Source organism: Oryctolagus cuniculus, chromosome 1, assembly GCF_964237555.1.
Source record: "Oryctolagus cuniculus chromosome 1, mOryCun1.1, whole genome shotgun sequence".
Classification (NCBI taxonomy): Eukaryota; Metazoa; Chordata; class Mammalia; order Lagomorpha; family Leporidae; genus Oryctolagus; species Oryctolagus cuniculus.
This window is the reverse complement of record NC_091432.1, coordinates 200,240,437-200,265,469: the sequence shown is the minus strand read 5'-3', so window position 1 is coordinate 200,265,469 and position 25,033 is coordinate 200,240,437. Positions and strand designations below refer to the sequence as shown.

The 25,033-nt window shown below is 54.4% G+C and overlaps 2 protein-coding genes and 1 long non-coding RNA gene across 7 annotated transcripts in view; 1 reads left to right on the top strand and 2 right to left on the bottom strand.

Annotated features, from left to right (window-relative positions):
- ZBTB5 (zinc finger and BTB domain containing 5) overlaps nucleotides 1–12,367 on the top strand; it is a 38,191-nt gene extending 25,824 nt beyond the window's left edge. For all 5 annotated transcript variants that reach the window (XM_051843994.2, XM_008264813.4, XM_051843968.2 and 2 more), the window contains exon 2: nucleotides 8,027–12,367. In XM_051843994.2, coding sequence (XP_051699954.2) covers nucleotides 8,031–10,064 — 2,034 coding nt within the window. In that variant the 5' untranslated portion in view covers nucleotides 8,027–8,030 and the 3' untranslated portion in view covers nucleotides 10,065–12,367. The remainder of the gene's footprint in view (nucleotides 1–8,026) is intronic.
- LOC138844751 (uncharacterized) lies at nucleotides 9,667–13,259 on the bottom strand. The gene is made up of 3 exons (XR_011381069.1): nucleotides 13,129–13,259; nucleotides 11,620–11,705; nucleotides 9,667–9,803 (listed from the first exon to the last, which is right to left on the bottom strand). It is a non-coding gene; the product is annotated as an uncharacterized lncRNA (long non-coding RNA).
- An 872-nt stretch (nucleotides 13,260–14,131) lies between these two features.
- On the bottom strand, nucleotides 14,132–24,581 carry GRHPR (glyoxylate and hydroxypyruvate reductase). The gene is made up of 9 exons (XM_002707980.5): nucleotides 24,425–24,581; nucleotides 23,359–23,489; nucleotides 22,573–22,645; nucleotides 21,625–21,741; nucleotides 20,964–21,052; nucleotides 19,336–19,440; nucleotides 18,271–18,406; nucleotides 16,245–16,375; nucleotides 14,132–14,419 (listed from the first exon to the last, which is right to left on the bottom strand). The coding sequence occupies exons 1-9, from the start codon at nucleotides 24,487–24,489 to the stop codon at nucleotides 14,298–14,300; spliced, it is 969 nt and encodes a 322-aa protein (XP_002708026.4). The 5' UTR covers nucleotides 24,490–24,581; the 3' UTR covers nucleotides 14,132–14,297.
- Between the last annotated feature and the right edge of the window lie 452 nt (nucleotides 24,582–25,033).

The following is a 25,033-nucleotide window of genomic DNA, read 5'->3' as shown; positions in this document are numbered from 1 at the left end:
AGTGACTGACCTTTAGTGGGAAGGGTCACAGTTTCTTAGACTCAAGGTGAGATTTTTAAAGTAAGGTTTTTTTGTTGTTGTTGCTGTTTTTTTTTTTTTTTCATATAACCTCTGCCTCTTGCTGAAAAAGGAAAGGCACTGAATGGAATATTGCCATCCTTTTAGATTCATATTCTGGGTTGAAGTTCTATTTCTTTGGGAAGTTACGTTTTCTACCTTCCAGGGTTGTTTTGAAGGTTAAAAAGATTGTAAATCAAAAACCAGCACAATTACTGGCAGGCACTTGGAAGGCTCTCAAATGGTAGGTACTGTTATTTTATGATTACTTCTGCAGTTGCTCCATCCTCCATGCAGGAGAAAAAGTGATAAGCTGAGTGTCTGGCACTGCTTGTTTTCCCATAGCAGGGCCCAAGTTTTCATGGTCTCTTACTTCTTAGAACAGCTGACTTATACAACTTGGAACAACTCCATTTCATTTATTTTGTTCCTTAAACTAGAATGTTTTTTGTCTGTTATTGTCACAAAATATTACACCTCTTTGGAACTTGGCACTGACTAGTTTATGAGATTACTTTCCAAAGCAGGGACTACCAACATGTGAGTAGTCATTTTGTTTAATCTTCCCAAAGCTTTTTTTTTTTTTTTTTTTTTTTTTTTTTTTTTTGGCATTTAAAAAAAATTTACTTATTTATTTTAAAGGCAGAGAGAGAGAGATGTCTTCCATCTGCTGGTTCACTCTCCAGATAGCTGCAACAGCTGGAACTGGGCTGATCTGAAGCCAGGAGCCAGGAGCTTCTTCTGGCTGTCCCTTGGGCCATCTTCTGCTTTCCCAGCCATCGCAGAGAGCTAGATCAGAAGTGGCTGGCACCGTGGCTCACTTGGCTAATCCTCCGCCTGTGGCACTGGCACCCTGGGTTCTAGTCCCAATTGAGGCACCAGATTCTGTCCCTGTTGCTCCTCTTCCAGTACAGCTCTCTGCTGTGGCCTGGGAGTGCAGTAGAGGATGGCCCAAGTGCTTGGGCCCTGTACCTGCATAGGAGACCAGGAGAAGCACCTGGCTCCTGCTTCGAATGGGTGCAGTGCGCTGGCCATAGTGACCATTTGGGGGGTGAACCAACGGATAGGAAGACCTTTCTCTCTGTCTCTCTCTCTTTCACTGTCTAAATCTGCCTGTAAAAAAAAAAAAAAAAGTGGAGCAGCCGGACTCATAGGATGCCAGCTCTACAGGCAGTGGCTTTATGCACTGCACTACAGCGCCAGCCCCTCTTCAAAGCTTTGAGCTCTGTGGCCCCTGAGTGAGTTGGGCAGAGGTCAAAGATGTGAGAATCCAGGACTGCATGCCACTGTTGGCTCTCTGCTCCCAGCAGGGAACCATGGTATAGAGGGATGTGGAATGACTGCCTGTTTGCCTTTCTTTTTCTTTTTTAGTGACTATTTTATTTGAAAGGCAGAGTTACACAGAGAGAGGATAGAGTGAGAGATCTTCCATCTGCTGGTTCACTCCCCAAATGGTTACAATGGCTGGGGCTGGCCCAGACGGAAGCCAGGAGCCAGAAACTCCATCCAGATCTCCAAGCACTTGGGCCATCCTCCACCGCTTTCTCTGACACATTACATGGAGCTGGATTGGCAGTGGAGCAGCTGGGACTCAAACCAGCACCCATATGGTGCTGCAGGCAGTGGCTCAGCCAGCTGTGTCACAGTGCTAGCCTCACCCACAACACAGCTTTTTAACACAGGTTTATTTATTAGAGAGGGAGAGACAGATCTTCCATCTTCTGGTTTACTCCCCAAATGGCCATGATGGCCAGGGCTGCTCCAGGTTAAAGCCAGGAGCCAGGGACTCCATCCAGGTCTCCCACATGTGTGGCAGGGGCCCAAATACTTGGGCCATCTTCTGCTGCCTTCCCAGGCACATTAGCAGGATTATAACCAGAGCAGCTGTGACCAAACCAGCTCTCGGATATGGGATGCTCTGGTGTCTCAGGCAATGGCTTAACTCATTATGCTACAACACCAGCTCCAGTGTGAAAGACATTTTATTGAACACTCACAGCCACCACAGCCCATGTCTTCACAACCTCAGGTGTGTTATGTGTGTCTGGCCACTTCTGTTTCCATGTCATGTAATGCCCTGTCCAGAATCTCTGGCTCAGTTGCTTAGCCTGTGGGGAGGTTCTTCTGGCTCCTTGAGGGTGCCTGGCACTTGCCTGTAATCCAGGTGGGTTCCTAGGTGGGCCCAGGTCAGGCTGTCCCGAGGGCAGCTTCCAGGTCAGCTGTGCCTCCTGTGCCCTGGCCACCACTCAAGAGCCCCAGGCCTTGCCCTCTACATGGCTGCACACAGCCGGTGCCCAGGTCTCTGCTGTGAAGGTAGGCATGGCCCTGAGCCACCTGATAGGCACAGAGTTCCCCATGGGCTGGGGACTGAACAGGAATGTGGGTGGTGCTCGCTTAACACAGCTGCTGTACCACCTTCACCCTCACCTTCACCAAGACAGACTCAACAATGCCTCCTTGCGTTTCTGATCTCACATAGAATCACACAGAGTAGATACCCTCAATGGGAAAATGAGTGTTTTAGTGATACATTTTGTTGTTGGAAATTCATCAGAGATTTAAAAACAAAACTTTTAAGAGACATAAGAATGTGGGCAACGTGTGGCTACTACTTTAAGACATTTTGCCATTCCAGTAATGACTTTCCAGATACAACCAAGTGGTATGATACTCTCAGTTGCTAAGTCCACCTTTGGCTGAGTCCACCTTTGGTTTTTGTGGCTTCTAGAGTCTGCGCATGACTGCTTCCCAGGATCCTGAACAACTTTGGCCTCTTCTTAAGGCTGGGGCCCCAGAGCAGGTGGAAGGATTTGGTTTCCATGTTGCCCTCCTCCTGCAGACATTTCTATGAAATTCCATAATCGTATTTGTGAATTTGAAAGTTTGCAAAAATCTCAGGGCATATGTATTTAGAATGTCAATTATTTTTTGTATATATGTGTAATCTTACATATACTTTGTCCTTTGTCCCATCATCCTTTTTTAAAATTAATTAATTTGTATTTATTTGAAAGGCAGAGACAGGAACAGAGATTTTCTGTCCATTGGCTCACTCCTTAAATGCCCACAACAGCCAGCACTGGGTCAAGCTAAAGCCAGGAGCCAAGAACTCATTCTGTGTCTCTCATGTGGGTGACAGGGACCCAAGTACTTGAACTCTGTCACCTGCTGCGTCCCAGGGTGCACATTAGCAGGAGGCTAGAACCTGAAGGAAGCAAGGTCAGGACTTGAACTCGGGCGTTCTGAGAGTGGACGTGGGTTTCCCAGGCAGTGTCTTAACCACTAAGCTAAATGCCTGCACTTTGCCCTCATCAGCCTTTCCCTCCAGGTTAACATTCCTCAGAGGCAACTACTTTGAATTGTTGCACCCGTTTCTTAGGGCAGTGACTTCTAAATAACACTTCTCTTGCTGTTTTGAGAGAATTCATTTCAGATGGTATTTCTTGACTATAGAAAAGGTCAGGACTTCATCATACCATTTCTCCTCTGTCCCATTCCCCATACAGATTTGCGCTTCCTCACTCCCATTATCTCAGATTCGGTTCAGTGTTCATATTATGACTATGCAAATATTGTCCATAAATGAACCACATAGTGAGTGTCTGGCAACTAAATAACTTTTTTTTTTTTTTTAATTTCCTGGAGTTCATCAGTGCCCCCCCCCCCTTTTTTTAAGATTTATTTATTTGAGAGGTAGAGTTACAGACAGTGAGAGGGAGAGAGAGAGAGAAAGGTCTTCTGTCTGCTGGTTCACTCCCCAAATGGCCACAATGGCCGGAGCTGCGCCGATCCGAAGCCAGGAGCCAGGAGTTTCTTCTATGTCTCCCACCTGGGTGCTACTGGCCATAGCAGAGAGCTGGATGGGAAGAGGAGCAGCCGGTACTCGAACCAGTGCCCATATGGGATGCTGGTGCTGCAAGTGGAGGATTAACCTACTGCCCCCCCCCCCCCCCCTTAAGGTTTCTTTGTTTATTTGAAAGAGTTACACAGAGAGGAGGAGAGCTCCTCATCCACTGGTTCACTCCCCAGTTGGCCGCAACGGCCGGAGCTGCGCTGATCAGGAGCCAGGAACTTCCTCTAGGTCTTCCCACGAGGGTGCAGGGGCCCAAAGACTTGGGCCATCTTCTACTGCTTTCCCAGGCCATAGCAGAGAGCTGGATGGGAAGTGGAGCAGCTGGGACTCCAACTGGCACCCATATGGGATGCCGGCACTGCAGGCAGCAGCTTTACCTGCTATGCCACAGCGCCGGCCCCATCTTCTTTCTTTTTAAATGACCTGTTTCACACTTTGAGGGAACTGTTAAATTTTTACCACCCAGCCACATTAGATCATCTCTGCATTCCATTTTCTTTTCTGGGGGATTTTCTTCCTTGATGTCTCTTACTGCTCCGGTTTAAACAGGTTGCTCATGAGGTTACATCAGCTTTCGTAAATTCTCCTTTCCTGGCTCTCTGGTGGGTCTCTTATTTACTAGGTCATTTGCTTTCCTTCTCTTGGTTTATTCCCAGCTTGCTTAAGCATAACTTCTAATAGCTTCCCAGGAAAGGGAATGTAGGGAAAAAACCTCTTGTCCTCTTGCTTGGCTGAAAATGCCTGACAAGGTGTGGAATTCTACATTGGAAATAATTTCTTAGAGAATTTTGAAGAAATTATTGTCTTTAGCTTTTGGTATTGCTTTGGAAAAGTGTAAATGTTCTTGATTCTTTATTTACTGTCAAGCACCCTCCCCCGCCTTCCAGACTTTAAGTGTCTTTAATCTGAGGAGCTGTGAAGTGTCACAGTGATGATGTGGTGTGGTGATCTGTGTGTTCATTCGTCTTGTTGAGTGCTGGTACTTATAGGCCTTTCTGTTCTTCCTAAACGAGTCCTTCAGTTCTGGAAATTTTTTCTTGTGTTGTTTCCTAATTAATTCCCCCCTCATTAACTAATCCCCTTGTCATATTCATTTACATTTACTTCTCCTTTGCCTTTGTGAAATATCTTCAACCATTCTCTTCCAGCCCTTCTATTAACTTGTAAATGTTTTTTCTCTTTTATATGAGCAATAGTTTTCTTATTCCCTGGATATTCCTTTCTTAAAAATAACGTAAAAAATATATTCTCATTTCATAGATATCTGTATCCTGTCTGAGGGTGTTAATTACAGGTGTTTTCCCCCCTGCATTACTTCTTTCCAAATGCCTTTTTATTTCTCTGTCTGGGGCTTTGTCTTTTGTTAGAGGTTTTTCCTTCCAGTTTGTGGTGCTCCTCAAGGGTTCGCATTTAACTTGATGCATGAATTGATTGAAAGCTGAATGTTTGGGAAGCCTTGAGGACGAGTGGGTTTCACCATAGGAAAATTACTTGGGACCCCAGTGTTCTACTGGAGGGGCTCCCCAGACATCAGTTTCCCCAGAGAGGACTCTCCAGTTTCTTTGGGAGGATTGAGCCTGCTCCTGGTCTTGCTGATTGCTGGGCAGAGGAAGGGGCTGGATCTGGGGTGGGGAGGGGTCTCCCCATATGCAGACTAGCTTGAAGCTTCAGGTTTCAGTTTATAGGGGCTGATCCCAGCCTCACTCAGGTGCTTAGCTAGTGTCCTGAGTATTCTCTCTGGCTCAACCTTCTTGTACTGCAGGGACCAGGTTTCTTCCTGGAAACCTTCCATGCGCTCTCCCCTCACCCCTGTGAAAGGCAGGTAGTGTTCTTGGTTTCGTGTTCACCTGTTCTTCCCCCACCGTCACACTTAAAATACTTTATTGTAATAGCCTGTTTATGAGTCTGAGGGCAGAATTTAGATCTGCCATTTTACTTATGGTACCTGGGCACATTAGAAACTCAATCTGCATATGTTTGTAAATTGGAGTTTTGTCATTAGATTCAACCTAACTCCATTGCAAGAGACCAAAAGTTCATTTTCTGGAGAGAAACAGGGTTTTGTTTTGTTTGTTTGAGGAAGAACTATTGCTTTTTGGCCAGGGCTAGGCCAGGCCAAAGCTGAGAGCCTGAAACTCCATTTCGGTCTCCCATGTAGGTGGCAAGGACCCAACACTTGAGCTATCACCAGCTGCCTCTGAGGGTCTGCACCAGCAGGAAGCTAGAATTAGGAGCAGAGCTGGGTCTTGAACAGTTGCTGTGACATGGGCATACAAAGAGTGTCTTCATGAGACCAAATGCCTGCATCAAAACGTGCCAGGGGATTCCAATTCAATCGCATCAAGGTGGCATGTACCAATGCCATCTCACCAGTCCAAGTGATCAATTTCTGTTCACAATTGATCATAATGATAGGACCAAGAGTCAAAGGGATCACATAAACAAGACTAGTGTCTGCAAATACTAACTGATAGAATAAAAATGGGAGAGAATGATCCAACATGGGAAGCAGGATACGCAGCAGACTCATAGAATGGCAGATGTCCTAAACAGCACTCTGGCTTCAAAATCAGCCCTTAAGGCATTTGGATCTGGCTGAAGAGCCCATGAGAGTATTTTAGGCATGGAAAGCCAAGACACTCTGGTTAAAAAACAAACAAACAAAAAAAAACCTATATGAAAGATCTCTGCGAGTGAGATCCCAGTGGAAAGAACAGGTCATCAAAGAAGGAAGTACCTTTCTCTGAAGGGAGGAGAGAACTTCCACTTTGACTATGACCTTGTCTAAGTAAGATCAGAGTCGGTGAACTCAAAAGGCCTCCATAGCCTTGGCAACTCATGACAAGAGCCTAGGGTGATTACTGATGCCATAGACAAGAGTGTCAAATTGTTAAGTCAACAACAGGAGTCACTGTGCACTTACTCCTCATGTAGATCTCTGTCCTTAATGTGTTGTACATTGTGATTTAATGCTATAACTAGTACTCAAACAGTATTTTACATTTTGTGTTTCTGTGTGGGTGCAAACTGTTGAAATCTTTACTTAATATATGCTAAATTGATATTCTGTATATAAAGATAATTGAAAATGAATCTTGATGTGAATGGAAGGGGGGAGGATTACGGGTGGGAGGGAAGTTATGGTGGGGGGAAGCCATTGTAATCCATAAGCTGTACTTTGGAAATTTATATTCATTAAATAAAAGTTAAACAGTTAAATAAAAAAAAAACAGCTATTTTAAACATTGTGGCTCCTTTAGCTGTAAAACAGCCATGGGCAGAGGGCACAAGGGGGGTCTTTGGGATTACTGATCTTGTTTTCCTGTCTTCTGGCCATATAACCAGCACTGTCACAGACTCTGGCGGAGGATAGGGGCTTTGATTTGGCAGCCACAAAGTTTTTAAGAAGGGTAGTAGCTTCCTGGATGAGAGAAGCAAGTTCTTACCTCAAATGAGTCCAGAGGGGGAAAATGTGCAAATTTTTAAAAATTTTATTTTCATTTATTTGAAAGGCAGAGAGAGAGAGAGGTCTTCCATCTGCTGGTTCACTCCCCAAATGGCCGCAACAGCAAGAGCTGGGGCAATCTGAAGCCAGGAGCATGGAGCTTCTTCTGGGTCTCCCACATGGGTACAGGGGCCCAAGGACTTGGGCCATCTTCTACTGCTTTCCCAGGCCACAGCAGAGAGCTGGATGGGAAGTGGAGCAGCCGGAACTCAAACTGGCACCCATATGGGATGCCGGCACTGCAGGCAGCGGCTTCACCCACTGCGTCATTGCCCTTAGGGAAGGCAGGACTCTTAACAAACCTCTTTGAGAAGAATATGCCTTCAGCCACACACTGGCCTTTTCTAACACAGACCCTCAGTGTTCTGAGGGGCTCATGGGGAGCATGAAGGGGCATCTGTAATTGGCCAGTCACTGAGCCCGTGCGTGTGCACTCTTCCTGGGCTGGTAGTGGAGTCAACAGGCTCCCGGTGTTCGGGCCCGTCATCAGGCACACCGCAGATTCTAGAGGTCCGTGCTTGGCCAGCCACACTTTCTTCATTGCAACCTTGTGTTCTGACTTCGACTTAAGCTCTTCTAGGTCCTAACACTTTCCTTTGTTCTTCCTGTAGGATCATGGATTTTCCTGGTCACTTTGAACAGATCTTCCAGCAGCTGAACTACCAGAGACTTCACGGCCAGCTCTGTGATTGTGTCATAGTCGTGGGGAACAGGCATTTTAAAGCCCACCGCTCGGTGCTTGCGGCATGCAGCACGCATTTCCGAGCCCTGTTCTCGGTGGCAGAGGGAGATCAGACCATGAACATGATCCAGCTGGATAGCGAGGTAGTGACAGCGGAGGCCTTTGCGGCACTGATTGACATGATGTATACGTCTACCCTCATGCTGGGGGAGAGCAATGTTATGGACGTCTTATTGGCAGCCTCTCACCTGCACTTGAACTCTGTTGTTAAGGCGTGTAAACATTACCTAACGACAAGGACACTGCCCATGTCTCCCCCCAGTGAGCGCGTTCAGGAGCAGAGCGCCCGCATGCAGCGCTCCTTTATGCTGCAGCAGCTGGGGCTGAGCATCGTGAGCTCAGCCCTCACTTCCAGCCAGGGTGGCGAGGAGCAGCCGGCCCCCATGAGCTCCTCCCTGCGCGGTAACCTGGACCAGCGAGCGCCCTTCCCCATCAGGCGCCTTCACAAGCGCAAGCAGTCTGCCGAGGAGCGGGCCAGACAGCGCCTCCGACCCCCGGTGGACGAGTCTGCTGTCTCGGATGTGACCCCAGAGAACGGGCCTTCAGGGCTTCACTCCCGGGAAGAGTTCTTCTCGCCTGATTCTCTGAAAATCGTGGATAACGCAAAAGCCGACGGGATGGCTGACAACCCGGAAGATGGTGCTATCATGTTTGACCAGACTTTCGGCGCTCAGGAAGATGCCCAGGTGCCCAGCCAATCTGACAACAGTGCTGGCAACATGGGGCAGCTGTCCATGGCCTCGCGTGCCACTCAGGTGGAGACTGGTTTTGAGCAGGAGGCGGCAGCTGAGAAGGGGGGTTTCCAGTGTGAGAACCCGGAGGTGGGCCTCGGGGAGAAGGAGCACATGAGAGTGGTGGTGAAGGCGGAGCCCCTGAGCTCACCTGAGCCTCAGGACGAAGTGAGCGATGTGACCTCCCAGGCGGAGGGCAGCGAGTCTGTGGAAGTGGAGGGCGTCGTGGTCAGCGCCGAGAAGATCGACCTGAGCCCCGAAAGCAGTGACCGGAGTTTCTCAGATCCCCAGTCGAGCACGGACAGGGTAGGTGACATCCACATTTTGGAAGTCACAAATAACCTAGAGCATAAGTCTTCTTTTAGCATTTCAAATTTTCTAAACAAGAGCAGAGGAAGTAACTTCGGGGCGAATCAGAACAGTGATGATAACATCCCGAACACCACGAGTGACTGCAGGCTGGAGGGCGAGGCCCCCTACTTGCTGAGTCCAGAGGCTGGGCCTGCAGGCGGGCCCTCCTCTGCCCCCGGCTCCCACGTGGAGAACCCGTTCAGTGAGCCTGCAGACTCCCACTTTGTCAGGCCCGTGCAGGAGGTGATGGGCCTGCCCTGTGTGCAGACTTCAGGCTACCAAGGAGGAGAACAGTTTGGGATGGATTTTTCCAGGCCTGGCTTGGGCCTCCATTCCTCCTTCTCCAGGGTAATGATGGGTTCCCCAAGAGGAGGAGCCAGTAACTTTCCATACTACCGCCGCATAGCTCCCAAAATGCCAGTTGTAACTTCCGTCAGGAGCTCACAGATCCCAGAAAACACTGCCAGTTCCCAGCTAATGATGAATGGGGCCTCGTCCTCATTTGAAAACAGTCACCCTTCCCAGCCCGGCCCTCCGCAGTTGACCAGGGCCTCCGCTGACGTCCTGTCAAAGTGCAAGAAAGCCTTGTCAGAGCACAACGTCCTGGTTGTGGAGGGAGCACGCAAGTATGCCTGCAAAATCTGCTGCAAAACTTTCCTGACTCTGACCGATTGCAAGAAGCACATCCGCGTTCACACAGGCGAGAAGCCCTACGCCTGCCTCAAGTGCGGCAAGCGGTTTAGTCAGTCAAGCCACCTGTACAAACACTCGAAGACCACCTGCCTGCGCTGGCAGAGCAGCAATCTGCCCAGCACTTTGCTCTAACCGCCCTCACCAGACAAGGTCAAGGCCAGCTGTGGGACCAAAATGAAAGTCTGTGTTGGGTGGCAGTTAGTGCCGTGGGGCTTGGGGCTTCAGACTGCCCTGTGGCTCTTGAAGATTCCAACAGCTAGTAAGTGGAGAACTACTGCGTGTCGCCCTAGTGCTGCCACGGGGCCGAGTGGCCTGTGCACCTCGGGAGAGGGATGGGATCCCTGAACCAAGTTCTACCTTAGGGTCAAGCAGTGCATTCGTAGTAGTTTGTAATTGATGTTGTTAAAAGCAGCACATTTAAAAAAGTGAAGTGCAAAAAATTTTTTTAACAATTTTTGTAAAACTCTGAAGCATTTAATTAAATTTCCTATTCCTTCTGATGGGAATGTTATATCCTTGTACAGTGATACAAAAACGCACTTACGTGTAACCAACTGGTGGTGACTTGGTGCCTGTCTAAAAGGCCCTTGAGGACATGCCTGTCTGCCACAAATGCTTTAAAGTATATCCTGAGCGCGTCCCCGGCCTCAGAAAGTACTGTATTTTTTACTTCTGTCCGAGTTGCAGTCACAGGCACTGCCCTTTGATGGTGCTGACACTGGTCCAGAGCACGTGTGCTCTTGGACTGTTAGTGTAGATACTTCCGGAAACACCCCTGTTGGGTAGATGTCTTAACAGTTCTCTGGTTTTAAGAACAAAGTTGTAAATGGAGTATGTACTTGTAGGAAGTGACAAGTAAGGTATTGTTTCTGTATGTGCCGTCTTAGCAGTATTTTAACCAACTTGTATTAGTAATGTTACAGTCTCACGTTTGGAAGTCAGAAAAAAGCTAGTGTTGTCTTTGTTCTGATGATGTAATCGCTTTTTGTGGGGTCTTCCGTGGCACACAAACCTTTTGCTCACCCAGGTGTCCCGGGCCAGTCCAGTCGGTCACATCCCACCCGAGGACGAGCCTCTCCGTCTCGTTGCTTCACATTCCCGTACCCCAGGCCTGTGTTGTTTTCAGTTACAGACTAACCAAATGTCACCCCCCTCCCTCATGGGTTTTGTTATTGTTATATACTGTACTTTTATAGACTCTGAACTTTTTATTAGTGTTATTACCCCTCAACCTGATACTGTTTAAAATGGTCTGAAATCCAATGTAGTACCGTTCATGGATAAATATTTCCCCGGCTGTGTAAGGGGTAGACAGCCTGTAACTTAGAAGTCACCAGGTAGCATCCAAGACTGGTGGGCAGACATTGGGGTCACTGCCTGGAAGCCTCCCTGCTCCCCACGGGCACTGACCATCATGGCTGCTGGTGGCACCGGAATTTGAGTTTAGGCTCAGCCCTGGCTCACCTGCATCCAGAGAACAGCACAGACCAGTGCATCTCTGTGGCACTCGCCAAGTCAGTTTAGTTCACGCATGAATGTGCATTCATTTAATTGTTTTATACTGCTTTCTTAATGATACCAAACCTTTGTGTGTAATTCAGTTACTCAGTTCTTATGTTTAGAAAGCTAAACATTTATATAGCCTACAACAAACATGAGCATGTTTTTCTATTAATCCACATCTTACCTATCTGTGGCTAGACCTGTCACATCCACAGAAGGGCTCAGCGTCGCCTGCTGACGATCCCCAGGGAGGGAAATCCAAAAGAAAACCTGTTGAGCAGACACGGGAGGATGTGTCTCACTGTCAGCAACCATGCTTTGACGTGATGTGCAGGGGCCCTAAATCCAGCCCTCTACACAACGCAGGGACCAGTGTGTTGAGATTCACCTTGGGAGTCAGGTGGTCAGCATGGAGACGAGAGGCCCTGCCCGGGAAGGGGAGCCAGTGACAGGGGAGCAGGATGGGGACAGCTCTCCTTCCCTTCCATCCCGAGGAGGTGGTGCCAGGAGCCTGCTTCGTGCTGCAGCTCAGCTGTAAGTTGGATGTTGCTCTTGGGGCCTGTGCCCTATGCTGGAGCCCCGTCTCCTCTCCACTGCCAGACAGCACCTGGATCCTCTCATCTACCTCTTAGTTTCTACACCTGAGAAGCAAGCTTGCGGGCCAGTGTCCTTGGACGTGTTGTAGCACTTAGGATTCCAAGGTCCCCTGAGGAACCAGTCTCAGGGTCCCTTCGACCTGCCGTTTCTACTGGATTCTAACTGGTATTGGGTACCTGAATTCCGATTGGTTAGCCTTAATTCTAGCCTGCATAATTGTGTAGAATCTTGGTGATCACATCACAAAGCTGTGTCAGGGCACCCATGTCAGTGGTGCTATCTGGTGGGAATTTGAGATTTTGAAATAAAAAATTTGTCATATTCATGCCTCTAAATACCTGTTCTTTGCTTACATTACTAAGGTTGAAACAAAGATGGGAAGTGATGCTGCCTTCTTGGCTAGCCATGCTTTGAACAGTACTTTTTAAAAACCAAGTGTCCTAGAAAATCATGCTGTTAATAAATTAGTGGTTGCTCTCCTCGATTAGTCCCTCTGCCTTGCCTGCACCCTGTCTTTGATCTGTGGGTACATGTGAGGTATCTGCCACCCAGCTCAGAGGGCCCCCACCCCACACTTTCTGCCCAAACTGAGAACACCGTTTGCTGGCAGGCAGCTGCAAGCAAGAGCTGGAAGCTGCTTCCTTCAGCACCCAGCCGTGCTTTGGCCAGGGCCGTGCTAGAGGCCTCGTCAGGAAGAGGAGAGGGAGTGATTAAAAAAGCATCCTGCTTGGGGTGGGGGATGAGATGGGCAGAGGGTGCAGTGTGTAGGGGCTGAAACCCACCCATGAGGGCATTTGGCACAGAGGTTAAGTTACAGCCAGGGATGCCGCCACCCCACATCAGAGGGCCCTGGTTCCAGTCCCACCTCTGTTTCTGACATCGGCCTTCTGCTCACGCGTGCCCTAGGGAGCAGCAGGTGATGGGTCAAGTGCTTAGACCCCTACCACCCATGTAGGAGACCTGGATAGAGTTCCAGGGTCCTGCTTCAGGCTGTTGCAGGCATTTAGGAAGTAAACTGGCAGATGGATGAACTCTTTCTGACCCTTTGTCAACTAAAATGAAAAAAAGAAAACTTGAAATCAAGAAACCCACCTACCGAGACTGGCACTGTGGCATAGTAGATGAAGCCTCCACCCGCAGCATCCCATATTGGGCGCAGGTTCCGGCTGCTCCACTTCTGATACAGCTCCCTGTTGATAGGGCTAAGAAAAACCAAGTCCTTGGGCCCCTGCACCCATGTTGGAGACCTGGAAGCACTTCCTGGCTCCTGGCTCTGGATTGGCCCAGCTCTGCTGTTGGAGCCATTTGGGGAGTGAACCAGCAGATGGAAGACCTCTCCCTCTGTCTATAACTCTGTCTCTCAAATAAATAAGTAAATCTTAAAAAAGACCCACCTACTTCCAAGTACTAGTGACCTCAAATACAAGAGTGTGGAGACCTTGTCTGGTGTCTGTTCCCAGGCACTGTCCCGCACTGGGCGTGCTCTTTAATTCTCACAGGTTAGGTGTTGGATTCTAGCACCACAGGCCGGCACCGTGGCTCAATAGGCTAATCCTCCACGTAGTGGCACCAGCATACCAGGTTCTAGTCCCGGTCGGGGCACCGGATTCTGTCCCGGTTGCCCCTCTTCCAGGCCAGCTCTCTGCTGTGGCCAGGGAGTGCAGTGGAGGATGGCGCAAGTGCTTGGGCCCTGCACCCCATGGGAGACCAGGAGAAGCACCTGGCTCCTGCCATAGGATCAGCGCAGTGTGCCGGCCGCGGCAGCCATCGGAGGGTGAACCAATGGCAAAAGGAAGACCTTTCTCTCTGTCTCTCTCTCACTGTCCACTCTGCCTGTAAAAAAAAAAAAAAGTGTGTCCCTGGTGGTCTAGTGGCTAGGATTCTAGCACCACAGCCCCAGCTGGGCTCCACTTGTCCTGGCCTCAGAGTGATGAGGGCAGGAATTTGGGCAGAGGACGAGAGACACAGTGGTTTGGACAAGCTCTTGTGAGCCTGGGGCGGGAAGCGGTGACGGGCACGTGCCCAGAGACGCCCCCCCCCCCCCGGAAGAAAAGCCAGCACATGCTTTCCTGTTGCCTTCCCGAGTTACAGGCCGAAACGACACTTGGAATTCTTTAATGGCAGAATCGTGCGCTTGTGGCTCAGCTGGGTTCAGCGGGCACAGCGTCCCTCATGGAACTAGGACGGAGCAGGCTTCTCTTTGGCTCCCTCCTGTGGCCACATGTCCTGCCTGTGCGTCTTGCAGCCCTCTGGGTCTCTGGCTGGCTACAGCTTGAGTTCACTGGGCATCGGCTCCCCTCTCAGGCCAGCCAGCAGGTTGTTAGCTGCCAACAAGGACATGGTGTTGCGAGTCTTGTAGGTGGCACTGCCAATGTGGGGCAGGATCACTGGAAAGGAGAGGAGAGGATGGATCAGGAGCCCGTGTAGGGGAACAGAGCGCTGCCTCAGGGTTCCCAGACCACCTCCCTCCTGTCACCATGCACGCCTCTCCCTGGGGCTGAGGTTCCACACAAAGGACTCCAGGCTGCTGACACCCAGGCACAGGTGGGGCAAGAGACTGACATCCCAAATAGAAAGGAACCTCAAAAAGTGTGTGGAAAATGGAATTTAAAGATATGTTTATTTGGGGGCAAAAAATTGAGGGGCTTGCATTGTGGCACCAGAGGTTAAGCTGCTGCCTGTTACGTGGGCATCCCATATGGGCACCAGTTCAAGTCCCAGCTGCTCCTATCCTGATTCAACTCCCTGCTAGTTTGCCTGGGAAAGCAGCAGATGGCAGTCCAAGTGCTTGGGCCATCTGCCACCCATTTAGAAGACCTGTTACAACCTCCTGGCTTTGGCCTGACCCAGCCCTGGGCTTTTGCAGCTATTTGGGGAGTGAACCAGCAGATGGAAGGTTCTCTCCCTGTCTCTGGAACCTTTTTCAAATAAATAAATCTTCAAAGAAAACGTCTTGGTATCTGCATAGGAACACGAGCACCTAGGGGCCAGGAGGCTCCGGAGCCCGTGGAGACCCAGCCCTGCCTTCACTCTTGCCTCGGAGCTGAGCACCGACCACCCACACTCTGGCCCTGGAAGTGATGCCACAGAGTTTCTGACCTACAGATCTAATTGTGATCAAATGTGGACAGCACGGCCGCCTCTGAGATCACTCGCCCCTAGGAACTGCATTTGGAGGCGCAGGGGGTGCCAAGCTGAATGCCAGGCCTTGGGGAGAGGGCAGCACCGGACATCACAGCCAGCGTGCCCCACGGGCGGGGGCAGGGGTGCCACAATGGTCTCCAATGCCACAGTTATGGGCGCACTGACCGGGGAAGGCGGCTGAGGCCCTTCTGTGTGGGTTTCCCGGCTGGAATATAAAGGACAGGCCTGGCCCAGAAAAACTCATGGCCATGGGCACTCACAGGCTGCAGGCAGAGCCCACACTGGCCTCCTGAACAGAAGCGCCAGATGAAGAACTAACCACATGTTAAGTTGTTAATCAGGTAACTGAGGAGGCAAAAAAATACCAACAAAATCCACTGTGGCCACTGCCTTGGCTGTCATGGGTCCCAGGACCAGCAGCAGAAATGCACAGGCGCAGGGTGTGTGCGTGTGCGTGTGTGTGTGTGTGTGTGTGTGTGCAGTCTGATGAGTCCCTGCAGGTGACTGACAAACGGGAAAGTCAGAGGCGGCCCCTGCCTGACACATCTCCCCCAGCACTGGGGCCAGCAGGGAGGGTGGGATGCTAACGCCCAGGGACCGAAGCACAGCCCCTCTGGAGCTGAAACCCAGAGCCAGCGGCAGGGCCCTGGCTGCTCAGCCCAGCGCCAGGCAAACTGCAGACTGGAGGGGAGAGGCGGAGCAACAAGTCCTCCAGTGCCCACATGAGCAGGGCCAGCCCCGCCCCACGACGCACAGCATACAGGGGACTTCTGGCCTAAGCTGTGGACACTAGCACTGTAATGACACCTGTAATTTGTCACTCAAACACTAATGACAATTCATAACAACAGGTGCTCCCATAAGTGGGCCTGCTCCGTTCCTTTTAAACAAACTCACTCACCCCTGCCTTCAACCCTGGGAACACAGGGACAAAAACCCAGCCTAGCGTGCTCGGGAGGACCAGTCATTGTAGCCCACGTCACTCATCACGTGACCACACCCACTCCAGCTGCACAGCCAGCACCGGGGTCCCACAGGGCGGCAGAGATGGAAAAGCATGGTTCTCACCACAGTTCTTCAGGGACAGGAGGGGGTGGTCCGTAGGCAGGGGTTCGGGGGTCGTCACGTCCAGCCCAGCAGCTGCAATCTGACCACTGGCCAAGGCCTGATACAGATCATCCTGGTTCACGACATCTCCCCTGGGAATGACAGAGTGACACGGCTGCCCTGAGGCCCCCTCGCCCTCGCCCAAGGAGGCCTGAGGATAGAACAACCCCTAGCATCAATTTTTCCACAGACTGGGCCCTTGGCAGCGACTTTTTTTCACTGGGGCCATTGTTGTGGCACAGCAGGTTAAGCCACCACTTGCAACACTGGCAACGCTAGCAACTACTTGCAACATATGGTTCAAGCCCCAGCTGCTCTGCTTCTGACCCAGCTCCCTGCTGATGTGCCTGGAAAGGCAGCAGCTGGTGGCCCAGGTGCCTGGGCCCGGGCCACCTGGTGGCAGACCAATGGAGTTCCTGGCTCTTGGCTTTGGTCTGGCCCAGTCCTGACTGTTACAGTCATTTGGCAAGTGAACCAGTGGATGGAAGATCTCTTTCTCTCCCTCTCTTTCAAATAAAATCTTTTAAAAAATTGTTGTTGTTGATTTGAGAGGCAGAGAGAGAACAAGACAAACGGAGCACTCCCATCTTCTGCTTCACTCCCCAATGCCCACAGTGGCCAGGGCTGCACCGGGCCAGGAGCCAGGTTGGCAGGGACCCAACTACTTGAGCTACCTGCTGCCTCCCAGGGCGTGCATTAGGAAGCCGGAGTCGGGAGCCAGAGCTGGTGTCGAACCCAGACACTACCATATGGGGTGTGGACATATTTTAACCCCTAAGACAACGCCCACCCCAGCACCAACTTTCACAGGAGTCAGTGGATAGGAGCTGTCGCTCTGCCTTTAAAGAAAAAAAAAATACTGTTTACTTAAGGAGCAAGACTTTGAGAACAGAAGGCTGTATGGGAATGCAGGTCTCTATACTCAGACCACAGCCCTGCCACTTTAGCTGCGTGATCCTGGACAGGCTTGCTCTCGGTAAACTACAGCAGGCACTGTGGGAGGACGAGAGCTGCTCACGGACAGGCCCAGCACGCTGCATCTGACCTGGCCACACCCAGGCGGTGCTGACCTGGCTGCCTCTCAGAACACCTGCTGCAAATGGCCATGGCACGCCACCCGGCAGGGTCATCACCAGAGCTGGGCAGCCGCCTACCTCCATCCAGTGAGTCGTCTCTGAAGTAAACACACGACTGTGCCTTCCTACGAGGCACTGAGACATGTGTGACAATGGGGGATGCAGGCCCTGTGCAGCCCTGGGCACAGCTGGTGCTTGGCGCATGGAAGCATTGGCACCTGCTGGCCATCAGCACGAGCTGTACTCCCGCACGTGTCCCTCCTCCACCTCCCGCATCACCTCCCTTGTAGCTGATCGCTGGCAATGCCAGGCAACCGTGGAGGCACAAGTCCTTGGGGTGACCTCAGCCAAAGCCTGCCTCCAAAGTGATTCTAATAGGTGCGGAGGGGAACCGCCTGGGAGGGGCGGGGGGGTAGGGAAGGGCCCACCCCCACGCGTGCCAGTGGCTGTGGGCACCCTGGGGACATTCTGGGGACTCCGAGTCACAGGCTCAGAGGGCATGGACGTTCAGTCACTGAGGTCAGCATGGGGATCCCGATAGAGGAAAAGGGGCCTGCCCAAGGCGCCCTGGTGACAGGCACCTGTCACACCACTCCGTAAGCCCACACGGCTGCGCACTAGGCCAGGCTGCGTGCGGCCCTGCTCAACTGCATTCCTGCCTGACCTGGCCTTCCCTGTTTCCGTGTGAGCTGGTTGGTTAGCTGGTCGGCTGGTCGGCCGGTTAGTCAGTTGTTTAGTTAGCTGGCTGGCTGGATGCTTGGTTAGTTGGTCAGTTAGCTGGTTGGCTGGCTGGCTGGTTGCTGGAGATGAGCAGCCTGAGCTGAGGTCTCGTCAACAGCCCCAGGTCACACGAGCAGGGCCGCCCATCTGCCCGTCCGCCTGGCCGCGGGCTCGCTGCAGCCCAGGAGTACCTGCTGATGTTGACGAACACGGCCGTGCCCTTCATCTTCTGGAAGAAGTCCTTGTTGCACAGCCCCTTGGTCGCCGGCGTGAGGGCACAGGACACAACCACGAAGTCCGACTCTGCGGCTAGCTGTGGGGCGGATACTGTGGGGGCGGGGGCGCCATCAGCCATCATGGGCAGGTGCAGGGCAGCCAGATCCCCCTTCCTCCTGCCATCACAAAGCTTCCTGGAGGTCCCGTCTCCATCTGCACGGCTCCGATGACAAAGTCCATGGCCACTCTGGGAGCCTGGGCCTTCACAGCATTTGCCCAGCCCCTGGGTCTGGGCACTGAGCAGGGAACCCAGGCCAGGGAGGTGCAGGCCCCGTGAGCGCTGCCCAGGCCTCACCACCCTCAGGGCCCGTGTGGCAAGGGGACAAACGCGGGGTGAGACCCAGCCTGCTGCCCGCCCTGCTCGCTGCATGCCCGGCAAGGGACCGGGTCCCCTGGACGAAGGCACCCAGGGCTGGGGCCCTGCTCGCCAGCGTGAGTGCTCGGCGCTTGCTCCCCTCCACGCCATCCCTGCTGCTCTGCCCTCACCTGGCGGTGGGGACAGGGACTCTGAGACGAGGAGGCCTAGTGCTGAGAACCCCCTGGGTGGTCGCCATGTCCAGGGCCAGGTAGATGAGGTGACACCCGGGACACAGCAGCCCCCAGACCACCCAGAGTCCCTGCATTCTGCCTGCAATGCCACCCTTCAAGAAAACGGAGGGGCAGCATCAGGCACAGCGGGTTAAGCCAGACACCCTGTGCTGGAGTGCCTGGTTCGAGTCCGAGCAGCTCCGCCTTTAATCCAGCTCCCCACTAATGCACCTGGGAAAGCAGCAAAGGAGGGCCCAAGTGCTTGGGCCCCTGAACCCACATGGGAGACCCAGACAGAGCTGTGACCACTTAGGGAGTGAACTAGTAGATGGAAGATGGGGCTCTCCCTCTGTCACGCTTTCAAATAAAAATAAATAAATAAATAGATAAATAAGAGCCCCGTCCCCACCCCAGCGCAGGCGGCCTCCAGTGGAAATCAAGGTTGTACTTACCAAACTCAGCCTGGAATTCTGCTGCTTCCTGGGGCTTGGGCTGCCGCCCGGTGTATAAAAACCTCTGGACACCAAAGGGTTTCAGACGCCGAGCAATGGCCTGGCCTGGAACAAGGAGTCAGGGTCCACGCGTGCTCCTACGCTCACAGAGGGCAGCAGCAGCGTCACAGCGCCCCCAGGGGCAGGCCCTGCCAGCGGCACGGCCCCACCTTAACTGGCTGTGTCTTGGCGGGGGCACGGCTGCGCCACCCACACTGCCCCAGGGACCCCGAGCTGTTCTGCACCTGTGACCGGCTTACGCTGTCCTCTCGGGGTCCCAGCCACCTCGGGGACCATTTGCTCACCTTCCCTGAACCGGACCCGGCACGCCAGGAGGCGCCTGCCCAAGCACTCCCCTCCCGGCTTCTAGAGCCTCGGCTCTTGTTAACGCGCAACAGAGCTCACTTGACTTTTGTACATTTTTAAAACTGGATTTAGGGTTCGGCGTCTGGCGGAGCGTTTCGGTCACCAGCATCCCACATCCGAGTCCCAGCCCCTCTGCTTCCAAACCAGCTTCCTGCTAAGGCGCACCCCGGGGGACAGCAGATGATGGCTCAAGAACAGGAGGCCTGGATGGAGTAACGGGTTCCTGGCTTTAGCCTGACCCGGGCCTCACTATTGTGGGCCTCTGGGGAGAGAACCAGTGGATGGAAGAGCTTTCTCCCTGGCTCCCTGTTTATCTGCCTTTCAAATAAAATGAAATTTTTAAAAAAAGTTTTAAAATAAATAACTTATTCCAGAAGCAAAGACCGAGACACAGTTCTCACCAGTGACCAGGGCTAGGCCAAAGCCAGGAGCTCAATGCACGGCTCCTACATGAGTGGCAGGGACCTGATTATTGGAGCCAAAACTGGGGCCACTCAGTCTGCAGCAGTGAGAACGGGATTGGGAGGCAGAGCTGGGACTCGCACCCAGGCACCGACATGGGACGCAGCATCTCAGCCACCAGCCCGAACACCTGCCCTTCATTTGACTTCTTAGCAGCATCATCAAACTGCTGCCCTGCCCCGAGCCTGCGACACCTGTTATCCATGCGCCCTGGGGACAGGTGTGGGCGGGGGGGGTTTCAAAGCCAGCAGATGCCCCAAAGTGGCGGGGTTCCTCTAGGCAGCGAGTGACAGGTGCCCTCATCCACACCCCCACGCAACCACCGCAACTACTGGGCTCCTCCAGACAGGGCCACGGGGAGAAAAACAGCCCTACTTGGTCTGCAGAACTGCGGGTGAACTCTGCCGCCCCAGCAAAGCCATCACAGATGAGCACCCTGGGCACCCCGGCTCTCCCACCAGAAAGCACTCCTGGAGCCGCCCGCCTGCGGCCTTTGTCTGTTCTTTACGGAGCCCAAGTCCTACAGAGCCCTGGCTCCTGACACCCCGCTTCTCTTACTCATGCCCGGCGCGTCCGCCAGGGACTCCAGGTTTTACTGACTCGTTAGCCTAGGCTTTCGAGGCTGTACCTTCCCAAGGGCGCCAGCCCCACCGTGTGCAAAGTGCCTGGCAGTGTGTGGCCGAGGCGGCCCTTCCTTCACACAGGGGCACTTTCGGAGGGCGAGCACACAGGGCCAGGGGTCACCCCAAGCCCACGCTCACCTATGCGGCCCAGCCCCACGATGCCGACCGTGCTCTGCGTCAGTCCGTAGCCGCACATCCACAGGGGTTTCCACGAGGTCCAGCCGCCGCTGCAGGAGAGCAGGGGCAGGTGAGAGGCCTGGGGCCCTGGGAGCGTGCACGGCCGTCACCCGGGCCGCAGTCAAGGGGCTGCCATCGAACAAGCCACCCCCACAGGACCCCTCCTTTGCAGCCGTCAGGAACGCAGAAAACCAGGACTGGACGGGACCTGGGAGACCCTCATCCACAGGGAAACAGAGGAGAAAGGGGGCCTGCCTGGAGTCACACAGCCCGCGAGAGCTGGGAGCAGCAGGTGGCAGATGTGGGAGGAGGGGCGGCTAAGAGCCAGCAGAGGTGCCCCCTCCCCCCAGACAGCACAGAGACAGCATCCGGGCTCGGCACCACCCCAGAGGGCTCCAGAGGACGCCACAGCTGCTTCTTCCCAGAAGCGGCCCCCAGCACGCTCCTGCCCCACTGCCCACTGACCAGCAGAACACGTGCCGCTCCCACCCTCCTCTCTCACGGTGTCCCTGCGTGCCCCGTTCACTGCTGCTCTGAGCTTGGCCGAGTCGCCCCCTCCCGAGATGGAGCACCCCCGGGGACAGGGAGCACGTCCTCGCTGGGCAGGGCTGACGTCACTCACTTCTTCACTTCCCCGATGGCTTCGGGCAACCGGCGGCAGGTGGTGAGCAGCAGGGAGACAGCGAGTTCCGCGGTGGCGTCGGTCAGGACGTCTGGGGTGTAGCCCACTCTGATTCCACTGCGAATCAAACACCCAGTGGGCCACAGGCCTTGCACACCTTCACTGGGGCCGGAGCTGCGGCGCATCAGGCTAGGCCACTGCCTGCAGTGCCCGCATCCCACAGCGGCGCCGGTTCCAGTCCCAGCTGCTCCACTTCAATCCAGCTCCCTGGTAAGGTATGTGGGAAGCAGTGGAGGATGGCGCTAGTGCTTGGGCCCCTGCACCCACATGGGAGACCAGGAGAAGCACCTGGCTTTGCATCGACCCAGCTCCAGCCATCACAGCCATTTAGGGAGTGAACCAACAGATGAAAGGTTTTCTTTCTCTCTCTCCGCCTCCCACCCCATGTCTCCACCTTTCAAATAAATAAATCTTTGAAAAAAAGAAAGACATCTCCACACTACCTTCCACAGTGGCTGCACTAATTAAAACCAACACAACCTTTACTGAGGACACTGCCAGGGAGTTACTGTGTTCCCTTTTTGCTCTGCCTGCTAGGAAGCTCAGAACTGTTAAGGGAACGGTCAGTGTTCATTCCCGTTTTGACGGTCTTTCACTTTGGGAAGGACGTGAAGGTGGAAGCAATTGGACAGGTGATCCACACACTTCCTTTTCTACGTCCTGTGTTGTTTGTGCGCATCAAAACAAGACCATGAAGGGAGAGAGGACACCTAGACAGAGGCTGCCCTCTCCGACCTCTCGGGTGCATCCTACATGACGGGTGCATGCGTGGTCAGAGGCCACCATCAGCCACCTGGAGTTCTGAGCGGAAACCAAACACATGCCCCTCCTCCCCACTGGGCCACGCCCCTCCCCAGGCCCCTCCTCCCAAACCCCAGCTGCACTCACCGCTTCTTGATCTCATCCAAAGCCAAGTGGTCAACCCCCACGGACAGCGTGCTGATGACTTTGAGGTTGGCTCCTGCAACAGAAAACGCATTGTTTCTCTTCCTCGTGGAAGTCAGAGACACGCCACGGGGGACTCGGTGCGGACGCCTGGTTAGGGCTTGCTGAGAACGAGGCACGGCGACATCTCCATGCCTCGCGTAAAGCTCTGTGCAGCCTGAGTCAGACAGGTCAGCGGCCTGGCCCAGGGCCGAGCGGAGCCGGGGTTCACCTCGGGGCCTCTGACACCAGGGACCCCCCTACCCACCCAGTGAAGCTTGGGGCTGCCTGCGGACACCTGGGAACGCTAAGGAGTGGCAGGTGCCGGACCCTCTCACACCCTCTCCTCCAAGCAGAACCTTAGAGCTCCCGGCCAGCACTGGGGCCCGGAGGGCTCGGCACTGACTCACGAGGCTCCCTCCCCAGCTGGCTGCCTCTCAGTCTCAACACTCTCACAGCTGTCAGGGTCTCCAGGTGGCCTACCCCATCCCTCCCCACCATGCTCTACAAGGGTGTGCTGGGGCCTTAAGGCAGGGCTGCGGCAGGGCCGGAGGAGGGCCCAGGGCCTCAGGTGCTGCGCCACACTGACTCCCACCCCGGCCTCCACACCAGCGTCTTTGGCCTCCTGGGCTTCACCCAGGGACTGTAGCCGGATGGGGGTGGGGGCAGTGTCCGCAGTAGGCCTGGGACCCAGAGAGCACCCTGGGCTGAGTTGCTGGTCACCCCTCTAGGTGCGCCCAGGGCACATACCTGCAGCGTCCAGAACCCTCTTGTCCACACGGTCAGAGAGGAGGCAGAGCAGGCCGTGGGCCCCCGCCACGCCGCGCTCCAGCTCCTTGCTGGGGATGGGCTCATCTGAGTCCCACTGCTCCACCTCACAGCTGAAGAAGGGAAGGCAGGCCCCTCAGTCCCCACCTGGGCAGAGCTGCCTGCCCGAGGGTGGCCAGAGGGCGCAGGGCTGCCACAGAGCAGACGGAGCCGGCAGGGGCTGAGCCATCCCCAGGTGCAGCCCGAACTGAGAGGGCGACAGTGCTGGGGACTTGGCTCAGCTGTCCACGGAGAAGAGCCGGCCCAACACAGTGCAGCCAACACAGGTGGGCCCGCTGTGTGGCTGGGTGTTCAACACCTGGGCCCGTGCCGGCCCGCCCATGGCACCCACCGCTCGGCGCAAGCCAGAGGGAGCCCTGTGGTCAGCGCCCTTGTTTCTGCCTGCCTCTTGCCCGCTGGCCTTTCTCCCAGGACAAGCAGGCCCTGAGCTGAGGTTTTGTTGCACTGACCCAAATAAGTATACAAACCTCTCTCCCCTACACTGGGGGCTGGGTCCCACCTCCCGGTCTAGAGCCTGATGGCCCGCAGGACAGGTCATCAAAGGCCACCGCCAACCTCCCACGGGGCCAGGCCAGTGACCCCTAAGGTCCCTGACCCCGCCTGCCTATCCCACAACCCCGGAGGGTAAAGAATGAACAGCCTGGACTTGCGTCAGCGGCTCAACTCCGGCTCCGGTGCCCTCCCGGCCACCCCACGCCAAGGAGAGCAGCAGGTCCCAGAGACACTGCAAGGTGCGCCCCGGAGCCTCCGTCTCCCCCAAGTCCAGCCAAGGCGAGCGCTGTCCCGCCCGACCTCCAAACCGCGTCTGAAGGCCGCCCCCCGCCCGCGTCCAGCCCCCCGTCCCCAGGAGCGCCTAGAGATCGCTGAGTCACCCGGGCAGGGGCGCCCGAGACCCCCGAGCGGGCTCGCGCGCTCCGGGCCACGCAGTTCCTGGGCGACACCGCCGGGCGGGAGCCCCTCCGCGACCGAGACGCGGCCTGTAACTTACTCTGCGGCCTGGGCGAGCGCGGCCCTGCCCTCGGGGGGGATCCTGCGGGTGACGAACACCTTCATGAGTCGCTCCAGCCTCACCCAGGTCGCCGTGCTGGAACTTCGACCGGAACCCGCCGCGGCCGGGGGACGGGAGCGGGGCGGGGCCTTGGAGGGGCGGGGCCGGGGCCGGACAGCGAGGGCCTGCGGCTGCGCGGCGGCTGCGCGTCTCCCGGGAGCGTCCTCTGCGGGTGTCTGCTGGGCGAAGCATCCCTAGCGGCTCCGAGGCTGGGGCCCCGGCTTGAGGCGGCCAAGCGTGGGCACCTGCCGCCCCAGCGGCTCGGGACCGGCAGGTGTGTTTTGGGGTTGGCGCCAGCCACCGGGCATCGGAAGGCCTGGAGGATGTGGGGGTGTGCGTGAAGAGCCTGGGGTTGGCATCAGGGACCACTCCCATTCCCAGCCTGGGTACCCTGACCATATGCGCTAGTCCCTCCCATCCTGGCCACACCGTCCCAGGCTGCGGCCTCCGGGCTCACAGAGCGGGCCCTGAGCCTGGCCTTCGGGGCACACTCTCAGGAGGCTGCGCAGCAGAGCCTGAATCCAGCTGTGTGCCTGAATCCAGCTGTGT

Coding starts and splice junctions, on each gene's coding strand:
- GRHPR (XM_002707980.5), bottom strand. CDS start 24,489: ATGAAGGTGTTCGTCACCCGCAGGATCCCCCCCGAGGGCAGGGCCGCG. Junction 19,441..20,963: donor CGTGGGGCTGGGCCGCATAG/GTGAGCGTGGGC, acceptor TCCTTGTTCCAG/GCCAGGCCATTGCTCGGCGT. Junction 14,420..16,244: donor CCTGTCCCTGAAGAACTGTG/GTGAGAACCATG, acceptor TCTCCTTTCCAG/TGATCCTGCCCCACATTGGC.